At 33.6% G+C, this 14,026-nt stretch overlaps 1 protein-coding gene across 1 annotated transcript in view; it reads right to left on the reverse strand.

Annotated features, from left to right (window-relative positions):
• Window positions 1-4,946: 4,946 nt before the first annotated feature.
• The window catches only part of LOC136035670 (isocitrate dehydrogenase [NADP] cytoplasmic-like), a 67,687-nt gene continuing 58,607 nt past the window's right edge, over window positions 4,947-14,026 (reverse strand). Inside the window, exons 8-9 of the mRNA XM_065717587.1 lie at window positions 13,403-13,565; window positions 4,947-5,210 (exon numbers count right to left, since the gene is read on the reverse strand). Coding sequence (XP_065573659.1) covers window positions 5,129-5,210; window positions 13,403-13,565 — 245 coding nt within the window. The 3' untranslated portion in view covers window positions 4,947-5,128. The remainder of the gene's footprint in view (window positions 5,211-13,402; window positions 13,566-14,026) is intronic.

The raw sequence follows: 14,026 nt of genomic DNA on the forward strand, positions 1-14,026 counted from the left end.
TTAATGTGAACAAGTTGAAGATAGTGCGCTTTAACCCGCTAAAAACTGATATTATGGAGCCAAATGTTCCATTCCCTCTAGCAAACAGTATCAAGATCCTTGGAGTTACTTTTTCCAATGACTTCAGCTTTGCCACACATGTTGAAAACGTGGTTAAAAGTGCAAACGCTAGTCTACAGACTTTAAACGGTATGCGTAGGTTCAGTGCAAACACAGAGAGTATTAAGTATGCATACATAGCGTATGTCCGTCCCATTCTGGAATATGCGTGTCCTGTTTGGGTGCCTTCAGCACTGAAAACAGTGTATCTTTGTCAGGAGCTTGAATCGGTTCAGAAGCGAGCGGTATCGATCATCTTGGGCCGCCGTGACGTCCCCTATGAAAAGGCTCTGGAAGTGCTAGGACTGCCGTCACTCCAAAACCGGTACGAAACTCTGATAATGAGTTTTGGAAAGTACTTGCTTTCTAAATCTCAGCACTGTGACATTCTACCTGATCAACCTCTACCATCAAGAACGAGAAAGCAAGATAAGTTAGTTCCCGTTAAAGCAAGAACAAACCGATATGGTAATTCTTTCGTCCAGGCTTTCGTCAAAATGTATAATAAGAGTTAATATTTATAGTTTTATTTATATTTACAAGTGTAGCTTGATTTTGTATATGTTGCAAAAAAAAAAACACAAATCAGCGACAGCTGTCAAGTTTTTGCTATTAAACCTGTCTACTACTACTACTATTACCAAGTCCAAGTAAAATAGAGGAATTTGCACTTTACACTTTTGTCGCAAGTTTGAATCGAACAAAAACCTTCCCCGAACAACGCTGCCTTAAAGGTCGAGAAACAGTACTGAAGAGGAAAACGACCTTCATTGTAGCATCTGGAATGAACTAGAAGCCCACGGGGAGTCAACCAGGAAACAAAATGTAGAAAACAATCTAGTACGCATTAAAATTGATTTATCCCAGAATTGGAATGAAACAGTGTGCAGCCTGTAAGGTAGTTGCGTTTAAAAGGATATTTTCCTATCATATTGCAACAAGGATTATTCTCTAAGCGAGATCTCTTAGCTGGGGCTATTCTTACCAAAGGAGCCAACATTGCCAACCAGGGGCATAGTTCCAGAAATTTGTTGGGGGAGGGGCAAGAGGGGCATGGACTATATAACAATTCTTCTTCAAATTATTGGGAGGGAAACTGCCCCCCTCCCTTGCCCCTCCCAAATAACGCCATTACTGCCAATTGTTGTTGATAATCGCTTCCTGGATAATACTATAATTTAAATGCGTCATTTACCAACGCCACCATAAATCAGTTTTAGTAATAACGAGAAGTGTTTCCACTCGTGCCCAGAATTCTGTCCCGGCTTTATTCCTTTACAGACTGACGGAGATACCAGTGACTCCAATGAATTTTACTTACAGTTTACAGGGGCAAATAGACAGGGTCCCAGGTAGAAATATGGTGTTATCATTAAGAGATTTTAAAGCCCAGGTACAGAGGGTATCCTCGCCTAGGTAAATATGGTGTAGGAACAGTCAACAGTAATGGCTAAAGGCTTTTGTAATTTTTTAGGTATTACAATTTAGCTATAACCGGTACAGTGTTTGGTTAAAAAATGGCCCATAAGTTAACAGGGTATTCACGTAATAGTAAGACAGCAAACCTTATTGATTATATTATAGTAAACCGAAGACTGGCAGGATCAATACAAGATACTAGGGTATATAGGAGTGCTGTTATTCATGTTAGAAGTAAAGATCGCCATATAGTTGTTCTAGGGTTAATTTAAAGCTGAAATTTCAGAAGTGTAACTACCTCCCGGGAAGTTATGATGTTGTTAGACTCCAGGATGTGATTTGAGAGAAACTTTCCAGGAACGGTTGTATACTTAGCTTGAGAGTCTAAAATTTGACAATGTGGAAGATGGTTTGAATAATTTTATAAAAACAATTTGTGAAGTTGCTGATGGTCTCTTAGGGAAGAAGGTCAGGACTGCAGCAAGGAATATTAGTGAAAAAGCTTTACGTTTAATAGAAAGGAGAAGAGGCTTATGCAAGAATTATCTGAATGATAGATCACAAGAAAAAAAATGAATGTAAAGAAAGTGGAGAAAACATTAAAATATGAACTAAGGAGGTGTGTAGCGGAGGCCATGGATGAATTGAGTTTCAATTCATTAATTTCAATTCAATTAATAATTGAGCGGGAGTAGTCGATCCCGATTTGTCCCAGTTAAATACAGGAACGGGGCCACAATCAGTGATAAGGAAAAAGTTAAACAGAGATGGGCAGAACACTTTGAGAATGTGCTAAACTGAGATAGAGTTGCAGGAAAATATATAGAGGAAAATGAAAAAGGCTGTGATACCTTGGATGTGAAGGAAGATTTTTTTTTGTGAGGAAGAATTAGCGACAGTACTCAAAGGATTAGAAAATAATAAGGCTCCAGGTGCTGACAGCGTGGTAAATGAGTTTCTTAAATGTAGCGGCTGTGAGGCTAGAAAAAAGTTACTGAAGATGATTGAATATGATTTTAATACGATTTTTGAAAAAGGGGAAGTACCTAATGATTTTAGAAAAACCTTAATTAAACCACTGTATAACAGAGGTGATAAGAGTGAATGTCGTAATTATCGAGGCATTAGTCTGGTCTCTGTAGGTAGCAAATTAGTTGGTAATATGGTACTTATTAGACTGAGAGATGCTGTAGACAAAGTTTAAGAGAAGAACAGTGCGGTTTTAGAAAAGGTAGAGGATGTGTCGACCAAATTTTCGCTCTTAGGTTAATAATTGGAAAGTGCTTGAGTTGTCAAGCACTTTCGGGCCTCAGTTTTATAGATTATGAGCAAGCGTTCGATTCTGTTGATAGAAGAGCTTTATCCTTGTAGAGTCTTATCCTTTTATTGTATACCAGATAAATACATTAGAGTTATTAGTGACTAGTTCATTATACGAAAATAACGCTGCTGTGGTCAAGGTAGGAAATGAGGTTAGGTAGCTGTTTTTTTTATTAAATCACGAGTTAATCAGGGTTGTGTTCTATCCCCCTTTATATCCTAGATGAAAGTGTGAGCAAAACGAATGAGTTTTTGGAGGTTTTATGAGTTTAGGGTACTAGAATAAGTTTGAAAATTAATGTTAAGAAGACTAAGTCTAGGCCGCGGATGGATCTATAATCTTTAGAATTAACAATTTTCGGCAACCTATTCGTAGATAGTCCCTCTGAATAATATCTAAAACATCTTCCTCTGTCTTTTGAAGTATCCAAATATCAGAACTATACTTGACCACTGTCATTACCATAGCTTAAAATACTATAATCTCGGTTCACCACCTTATCTGCCAATTCTTCCAAACATTTTTCAACCGTGAAAAAACAGCTAAATCTTACACACTGAATTTTCAAAACCTCCAAAAACTCGCTCATTATGAAAACATTCTTCTTTCGATTGCTTAAATTATCTGCCTATTCTAAGTCTCGTACAGTTTTACCTTCCAATTTGACTCCATACTTTACTATACCCTTAAAAAATTAGCAATGTCACCTAGCATTGTGTGGTTCTTGGAATTATTTTAAACTCATATAACTTTTTTTTTATTCAAAAACTGACATCAGCTACTATTTACTAAACTGATTTTGCAAAAAAATCTGCGAAGAAACGTCAAATATTAGATGGCGTTGTAATTTGGCGTCCAAAATGTTTGCGTTGATAGATGACCAGTTTCTATTCTTATTTGCTACACACATTATTAGGACCATATTCTCGTATGCTTCCCTTAACACCCGTAGCAGCTTCATCATCAAGTGGACCCTCAGAAATCATTTCCATACGGTACTTCTGCGCTGTGACGGGCGATAGTAAATAAATGGTTGTCATCTGAAGCAGAGCGTACGACCACCTTCAGCAATGACGTGCCTATCATCCAATGAACAATTAATATTGATCTTTTTCAATAGGGCTTCTGCCTCCTGTTTCTTGTTTACTTTTACTTGTTTACTGTTTAACTTTGTTTACTGTTTGATTATTTTTAGATCTTCTGGACAATAATGGGATACAAGGGACGTTTCTTGGCAGTTTTTTTTTTTTTGCAAAATCGGTGTAGTAAATTTTTTCTAACTAGACTTTTCTTTCATGTGTTTTTTTTTTATTTTGGTTAATATGAACCATGGTCCACTCTTTGGTAGCTTGCAGCTGCCGCTAGAGCATAGGCCGTATCCGGGGGGGGGGGGCGGCAGGCGTAAATTTAATCAAACCTCGAATTGTGCTCTTCATCTAATTTTTTCATTTATCATTAGGCGAAGACTTGTTTCTACCCAAAGTAAAAAGAAGCAACATTTCAGACAGACCAGTTAGTAGCTTACCTTTGTAACGTCTAGGGAGCCCCAGAGAAATATAAGCAAATGAGAAACACCAAGAAAAGACGGCCAACAATAAACCACAGGGTCAATATTAAACGGAGGCCCTTTTTGCCTCGAAACCACCCTTTATTTAAAAAAATTTATTTTGACAAAGCGTTCAGTTTCTGAGCTTTGGGGGAGTCTCCCTTAAGAACGAGTTTTATCCAAACAGCCTCTCTCCACTCTGAAAAATAAGATAGGACAGCCACTTTGGTTGAAAATGAAATGAATTAAATGGTTGAAATGAATGAATTAAATTGGTTGAAAATGAAATGAAAGCATTAGAAATTAAAATTGTGCTAACAGAGTTGTCCTCTGTTTAACTGTTATCGAGACAGAAAAGGGGATTGGGTAGTCAAGTGTATGTTTTATGGCAGAGCATTTTTTGTTTTTCGACTTTTTTGAAATTTAAGGAAAAGGACACATCTCTTCATAACCCTTTATGGAAATAGTAGGCTACTCGTGCCAAGTCACTGTGGTTTGACCATAGTTAATTTAAATATGAAAATATTATACTATACTGCATGTGTCCAAATGTAAAAAATAACGATTTTCAAAATTTATTTAGAACCCTGTAACAAAACAAAATAAACCAAAAATCCCGTGGAATGTATTAATAACCACACTAAGAAAAGAAAACAAAATTACTTAAGACATAAGAACAAATCGTGATCAGAGAGAAGAAAATATCATAATTTGGCATATTCATTAAAAATGTACTTCTTCAGTCAAAGAGACAACTTCGTTTTGAGATTTTCGGCAATTTTGTCCAAGAATTCGAATGTGTTTAAATAATCACCCCTTTTCACCCTGAAAAAGAAAAGCATAAATTTATAAATCGATTTCAACAGAAAGGAAGATACAGGGAAGTTAAATTAGGAAAAATGAATTGTTCAGTTAAAATTAATTGGAAAAGTAGCTAATCCAAAGGGAGGGGAAGATCTCCCCCAGCTTTGACTGCAAGTTATTGTTGAAAAACTTCACTTAAATTTATATAAAATTCGCTGACAAAACTTTTGGCCTGAAAAAAGAAGGAATTCCAACAAATCCTCACAAACAGAGAAAGAAAGAAAGAAAGAAAGAAAGAAAGAGAGAGAGAGAGAGAGAGAGAGAAAGGAGGGGGGAGGGAGGGATGAGGGACTACCACAAACTGATTTTTATTTGAAATTTTCTAGTTGAACGAATTTTTGATTGTTAACGAGTACCAAACCGGCCAAAATATGTGTAATGATATTTAATCATTGTAGATATTTTAGATGTGTAAGAATATGCAAGGGGACGTAAAAGTCTCGCGGTTCCTTCATTTATCAACATTTACTTAAAAACACAAAACTTTGGTAATTTCAGAAATTTTACAAATACTATCTCATCGAGCCGGCGTGATTGTTTGATAGCAGACTAATTTAAAAAAAAACTTTGTTGCGTCCTCATAAAGCACTTTCAGTTGACAAAACGAAGATCTATTTTTAAAATGGCTTTCAATTGAAACATTACCGACTTGCACACAACTACATACAACCTTTGCACAACTACGAAAAGGGTGAGCAACATTAAAAAAGGATTAATAGGTTAATTAAGAAATTGAACAATATGGAAGAAAACCGATAAATATATTGAATACATTAAAAGCTTGCGAGCATATCAGATAAATTAAAAACCTCGATATAAACAGAAAATACTAACTCTGTTAAAAACTGAATGCTTTCAGCAGCGCTCTTGGAAAATCAGAAAGACGTTATATATGGACATCCTTTATATTAAGGAACCACTCCAGGGTACAACACTCATATAGGTTTTACTTTCACCTTACCATATACAGTTACAGGTTTTGCCTTACAGTTCGAATTTTGTTCCAATTCTTTAAGAATGACCCCTGCATCACAAAGGGCTTAATTAGAACAAGTATCTTTTTTGAAAGTACTAAAAAACTTTAACGTAAAGAGCGAGGCACTGACGAGGGGGCGAACCCCCTCATAACATAATACTTTCTGTTCGTTTTCCTTACTTTGCTCCTTACTTTCAGCTGAAAAAACTTGTTCTTTCAATGCAGGAAAATCCAACGTCCCCTTCATGGAATATTCCCTTCCCCCATGAAAAATTCCTCAACGGAAAGATCTTCCCATGTAACCTTTCCCCCCCCCCTTCCAACTAAAAAAATTCCCTCTGAAAACGTTTATATATTTCCTAATAGCCAACACTATATGTAAATGATGGGCAAAGCTCACAACTTGCAGTTCTTCCCCTAGGGACTGTGGGGGACTAAGTCATCCTCAAAAGCATATTTATTAGAATTTTTGACTATGCTGAACAAAATGGCTATTTCAAAATGTTGACTGGGTGACTTCGGTAAAAAAAAATGAGCGTGGGAGGGAGCCTAGTTGCCCTCCAATTTTTTGGTGCCTTAAAAAGGGCGCTAGATTTTTTAATTTCCGTTCGAATGAGCCCTCTCACGATATTCTAGAATCACTGGGTCGATGAAATCACCCCTGGAAAAAAACCAGATAAACACGCATCCGTGATCTTTCTTCTGGCAAAAAAAATTACAAAATTCCACATTTTTGCAGATAGGAGCTTGAAACCTCTACACTATGGTTCTCTGATACACAGAATCTGATGGTATAATTTTCATTAAAATTCTATGACTTTTAGCGGCTGTTTCCCCCTTTATTCGAAAATAGGGCAAATATTCTCAGGCTCTTTACTTTTAATGGGTAAGACTAAACTTGATGAAACTTATATTTTTGGAGTCAGCATAAAAATCCAATCCTTTTGATATATGTATTGGTATAAAATATCCACTTTCTTAGAGTTTCGGTTACTATTGAGCTAGGTCGCTCCTTACTTACAGTTCGCTACGACAAACTGTTTGATAAAAGGTAGAAATGTTGTGAATATATTTTTTAGGTAAAAATTAAATTTGCGAAGTAATATATTAATCATAGAGCATTTTGCGGGTACAGATTGATAAAGAATTCGATTTTCTGATAAGAACTCGAGCCCCTCCCAGGAGACGGGAGGGGATAGAGGAGGGAACATTTCTCTTCCTAAATGAAGATTCAAGAGGTGAGTCGTTGTCCTGTTTTATTTTACAGCTGGATGACTGAGCAAAAACTTTCAAGGTAAGTTTTTACCTTGTCAGGGTAAGTTTTTACCCTGAGAATTGTTTGTGTCTTTGAGTGATTAAACAAAAAGCGGTTTTTTTTTCAACTGAAAGTAGGGATCAACATTAAAACTTAAACGAACTTATTACGATGTGGGGAGGATACCCAATCCAAAATACCTCGCTCTTCCCGCTAAGTTATTTAGAATATTCAAAAATTTGAATAATTTTTGAAAAATTTGAAATGTGCAACTTTAATCAAAAGTTGCACATTTGATTACTCAAATGTGCAACTCAAAGCAAAAAATTCCTGATCTTTTCGAATATTACCTTAAAAAAAAAAAAAAAAAAAAAAAAAAAAAAAAAAAAAAAAAAAAAAAAAAAAAAATCATGAGACAAAGTTTGTAAAAGTGAAGTAGAGTAAAATAGCAAAAACTTTCAAGGTAAAGTTGTTTGTTTGTTTTTTTTTGGGGGGGGGGAGGCCAAATTAACATACTGAGTTGAGGATCAATAAATTTTCCTTTTCAAACGAGTAAATCCTAATGGTTTTGCGTATGTCGTCTGGCGATTTTTTCTAAGAGAAGTAACATAGCATTAATGCTAAAATAGCAATATTGGGTCTAAATGGACCACCAAATTCGGTTTATAGTTAAAATAAATATTTTTTTCATACAGAGCAGATTCTGACAGTGAATTGCATTTACTTTCCGTATTCGTCCAGAAGGAAATGCTTAAATGTTCCTGTAAATTAAATTAAAGACACCTGGAGGCCCTTCTTTTTGGCCCATTTCTGCCCTCTTCTGTATATAAAAAGAAAGTATCCTTCCTGAAAGCCCCATTCTCATTTTATGCACTCCCCATCATTTTTTCTCAGACAAAAGAAGGGGATTGTTTGATAGTAAGTTGAAAATAGTGCATTATATTTTCTTCAAAAATAAAATTAAAATTTTCTTTAAAATTAAAAATTTCTCTAAAAATAAAATTTTCTTTAAAATAAAAAGCGCTCTTTTTCAGCAGGTATAGTGCCCTTGAGGGCCATCCAGTGGGTCTATGTCTTTTAATTGCTATATAGCAATTTCTATTGAAGTGCCTTGGGTAAGGTTTATTTTGTGAACTAGAAAAAGCTTATCTATTTTGCAACCTAATAAAAGACTAAAAAGGGACTGTTTCATGATCGATTTTTGTTTGAAACGGTTCCAAAAACTCAAACCCCCCGCCATCAGACTTCAAGCAGATCTACTAGCAAGATAGACAATTATCAATTATAATACCTTTAAAGAGATGTTACGAAAGAAGAGCTCAAAAATTAAAGTAGTATGTAGTAAGTACTGTATAGAAAGTAGTAAGAGTAGTGAGTATTGTAGTAAATACTGTATAAAAGTATAATAGTAAGTGTGAATATATAAGTTGAGCAATATGTAGAGTATTATGTAGTAAGTAGTAAATACAGTATAAAAGTATAATAGTAAGTGTGCTTATATAGGTAGAGCACTAGAGTGAAAAAATTAAAGTAGAGTAAAGTAGCATATAGTAAGTAGTAAATACTGTGCAGAAGTATAATAGTAAGTTTACTTAAGTAACTAGAGCACTAGAGTGAAAAAAGTAATGTGGAGTAAAGTATTAAGTAGTAAATACAGTATAAAAGTATAATAGTAAGTGTGCTTATGTAGGTAGAGCACTAGAGTGAAAAAAGTTAAAGTAGAGTAAAGTAGCATATAGTAAGTAGTAAATACTGTGCAGAAGTATAATAGTAAGTTTACTTAAGTAACTAGAGCACTAGAGTGAAAAAAGTAATGTGAAGTAAAGTATTATGTAGTAAATACAGTATAAAAGTATAATAGTAAGTGTGCTTATATAGGTAGAGCACTAGAGTGAAAAAGTTAAAGTGGAGTAAAGTAGCATAAAGTAAGTAGTAAATACTGTGCAGAAGTATAATAGTAAGTTTACTTAAGTAACTAGAGCACTAGAGTGAAAAAAGTAATGTGGAGTAAAGTATTAAGTAGTAAATACAGTATAAAAGTATAATAGTAAGTGTGCTTATGTAGGTAGAGCACTAGAGTGAAAAAAGTGAAGTAGAGTAAAATAGCATGTAGTAAGAAAGTAAATACTGTGCAGAAGTATAATAGTAAGTGTACTTAAATAACTAGAGCACTAGAGTGAAAAAAGTAATGTGAAGTAAAGTATTATGTAGTAAATACAGTATAAAAGTATAATAGTAAGTGTACTTAAGTAACTAGAGCACTAGAGTGAAAAAAGTAATGTGAAGTAAAGTATTATGTAGTAAATACAGTATAAAAGTATAATAGTAAGTGTGCTTATGTAGGTAGAGCACTAGAGTGTAAAAAGTGAAGTAGAGTAAAATAGCATGTAGTAAGAAAGTAAATACTGTGCAAAAGTATAATAGTAAGTGTACTTAAGTAACTAGAGCACTAGAGTGAAAAAAGTAATGTGAAGTAAAGTATTATGTAGTAAATACAGTATAAAAGTATAATAGTAAGTGTACTTAAGTAACTAGAGCACTAGAGTGAAAAAAGTAATGTGGAGTAAAGTATTATGTAGTAAATACAGTATAAAAGTATAATAGTAAGTGTGCTTATGTAGGTAGAGCACTAGAGTGAAAAAAGTGAAGTAGAGTAAAATAGCATGTAGTAAGAAAGTAAATACTGTGCAGAAGTATAATAGTAAGTGTACTTAAGTAACTAGAGCACTAGAGTGAAGAACGTAATGTAGAGTAAAGTATTATGTAGTAAGTAGTAAATACTGTATAAAAGTATAATAGTAAGTATAGCTCTGAAACATAGCAAAATAATATCAAACTGTGAGCAAAACTGTGAGCAAAATAATAAAAACTGTGAGCAAAAAAAAGCAAAAAATAATACCTTAAATCAGGGCTTCTTAAACTTTTGTGATTCCCGACCCCATTTATGATTGCGAGTTTCTTAACGATCCCAACAAATATAAAAGAAAAATAAATTAATATTTTCTGATGATATATTTATTAGGTAACAATATACATATGCATATGAAAATATATCAATTTAGAATTCGTTTTGAAACACAGAAAAATCTGAAATTGAAATTTGCACAAAATGTTATAGAAATGTTTTTATTATAGTTTCAAAAACAAAAGTGGATTCTGACCGTCTTAATTCTCTCGAATATATCCAAGTAGAAGTAAATATTAAATTAAAGTTTACGTTAAAAATTTAATGAGATGGATGTGCCTGTTTTTTATTGCATAACAAATCAAATCTTGGTGTAATGTTTGAAACTGCTGGACGTAAGACCTCTTCGACATTTTTTATCGCTGAACGATATTGGGATTTAATGTGTGTTATAGCTGATAAAGTAACTTCACATAAATATGTAGTGTTGAATGGCAGAAGTACATTTAACGCCATATCGGCGATTGTGGGAAATTCAGTTCTAGTTCCGATCCAGAATTCAGTCAAGGACTTTTTTTGTAATTGTAGTTTTAAGTTTGAGTCACACAAAAGCTCAGCAAATTCCTCTTGAGCTTTAAGTGGCAGATGATCAATCTCACTTAAGCCAATCCGAAACGGCTTTTGAATCCAAACTATTTTTTATAAATCAATGTTTAATATAAAATATGTCCGGAACTGTATTTCTAGCGCTTTTAAGTGATCTACAATAGTTTTTGCAATAAAAACTTTACGATGAATTTTCTCAATTACAAAATTGTCGACACTGGAAAACATTTCGATCGAATTTTTTTCCAACCCTACTTTTCCAAATGCTGATCTTTTTAACAAACCTTTCAATTTTGTCTTTGAAGTAAATATATCACAATTTTTTCCTTAAAGAGACAAGTTAAGATCGTTTAAATTCGCAAAAATATCTGACAAATAACACAGCTTGGATAGCCACAAGTCATTTTTTAAAAAAAACAGCAAATTCACATTTTCGTTCAGTTAAAAATATTTCGATCTCGTCCTTTAATAACAATAATCTTTTTAAACTTTGACCTCTTGACAACCATCTTACTTTGGCATGTAATAACAAAGTTGTGTTGTTGGAATCTGTGTCCTTACAGAGATTTGAAAATAAGCGACTGTTAAGGGCATGGCTGTTAATAAAATGTATGACCTTAACAGCATCCTGAAGCACATCGTTCAATTCTGGTGCTATCAATCAATTAAGAAGCGCCCAAAGGATTTTTACATGCCGGGACTGTAAGGTCCCGTCGGTCGCGAAAGGGTTAAACTGACTAATTCGGAATAACATGCACTTCGTTCACAGTCATACAATGGCTAAATGAAAATAACACGAAATGATTATAGTTTCTTCGAAATAACACTTAGAAATTTTGTTGATAATATTTATCAGGATTATTTCGGTTTTAAGAGATTGACAAAAATAAATCTACATTTTTTATAAATTTCTATAACATCTTCTGATTCATAGTAAATTTATACAAGATATTATAATGATCGGAATAGAAATGCTGGTATAAGCAGTCTTTCCGAACCAGAAGATTTTATGATGTATTTATCTACGATGACCGTTATTTTTCTTGATAACAATAATTTTACAAGTTAAAAAACATTTTTTGTTAAATTGTATTTTTATCACTCGCGACCCCATAATTTTGCTAAGCAACCCCAAATGGGGTCGCGACCCATAGTTTAAGAAGCCCTGCCTTAAATATATAATTTTATATAATAACAAGTCTAAAGATAATTTTAGGTACTCAGTTGACTGACCATATATATAAAAAAAGCATACGAAAAAAGTGGTTCAATCCCACTTCGTGATGGCTATGATGGACAGGATGGAAACAATACTAATATGACGAAGCCATATTCAATGGATGAAGCATAATACACTGCCTCATTAAAAAAAGAGAAAAAGATTACAGGTCAAAAATCATGAAAGATGATTTTTGACCATTAATTTGAAGCCCAATGAATAGCAGTTTGTCCTTGAATGGGAAAGGATGAGGTCATAATAAACCATTCAAATAAAATTAGAAGGTAATGGGAGAGGGGCAAGGTCAAGAGTTAATTTTTGAAGAGATTAAAGTGGAGAAACATAATTAGCTGTGTTGGCCTCATAGGTCAATTAGTCAATCAGCCATCTGGGGCCAATCAGCCAATCATGGCCAATCTGATTGGCAATCAGATTTGGCCATCAGTAGCTGATACCATCAAGTATCAGTAGCATCACATCAAAACAAAAGAATAAATAAAATCAATTCATAAAAGAAAAAGAAAAACAGTATGAATAAATAAATAACACAAAAGGAATAAGTAAAATAAAACCTAAGATAAATAAAAACTATGACGTGAATAACGTTGCTAGGATAACGTTATAGAGGATCTAACGTTGTTAGGATATATTTTAGGGATGAAGGATGATCGATTGCCAAAATCGAGCTTTATGGTGATCAATCTGGGGCCAAATGAATAGGGAAGAAGGAAGTCGGAAGAAGATTGAAAATATAGAAGGATAAAAATATAAAATAAAAATATAAAGTAAAACAGTTTAAAATAGGGATGATACCATTTTATTGACAGTGAATAGATATAAAATTATTTAACTGGATATTTCGAACACATATACAGTGTTCATCACTAGCAGTAAAACTATCCAGTTAAATAATTTTATATCTATTCACTGTCAATAAAAAGGTATCATCCCTATTTTGAACTGTTTTACTTTCGTCATGGAAAGGCAGTGTGATCTTCGAAGTTATCTAAAAATATAAAAGGATAAAACAAAAGAATTGAAAGGAAATTCGGACTTCGCGGCACAGAGTAAAAAGTTAAGCTTTGAAAGAAAATGATTTATTAGTAGCGGTAGTGATATTACACATAAAAAAAGAATAAATAAATTAAAAGAATAAACGAACAAAATATAACCAAACCAGCGAAAAACTTACTCATTCATTCCTTTGATACAAATGGCCAAATCTTTGGTCATAAATCCAGATTCAATTGTTTCGATGCAAACGCGTTCAAGGGTTAAACAGAAACGCTTTAATTCTTCATTCTTATCTAGCTTGGCTCGATGCTCTAAACCACGAGTCCAGGCAAAAATAGAGGCTAAAAATGATAAGTGAATTAAAAACAGGGAACAGAGACAAATTATCTTTGCAAAAATCCCGTTTGATTACTCGAGTCAAACAATTAAATAGAAAAAAAACAAACAAAACAGAACGACAAATCAAAAAATCCCGGACACGACCTAAATTCAACATAAGTAGAGGCTACTTAGTGCGACTCCCATTTTAAAACCAATTGTCACTGACAATGAGTAAAATAGTCTATAATCCTTATTCTTTTTTTTTTGTTCCAAATCGTTAATTTTGTTTTTAAAGTTTGCTCTACTCATGTTTAGCTTATATATTTGGTTTGGGTGGTGTTTATGCCAGTATTTTGAATACTTTTGATTATTAAATTTATTTCTAAAAATATATTTTTCTGATAAAAGTAGATAGCGAAGTTGAAACTTAAAAGAACAAAAAAATGCTGCTTCGCAGTTTATGCAACATTTTAAAAAAGAA

This window comes from Artemia franciscana, chromosome 14, assembly GCF_032884065.1.
Source record: "Artemia franciscana chromosome 14, ASM3288406v1, whole genome shotgun sequence".
In the NCBI taxonomy this organism is placed as follows: domain Eukaryota; kingdom Metazoa; phylum Arthropoda; class Branchiopoda; order Anostraca; family Artemiidae; genus Artemia; species Artemia franciscana.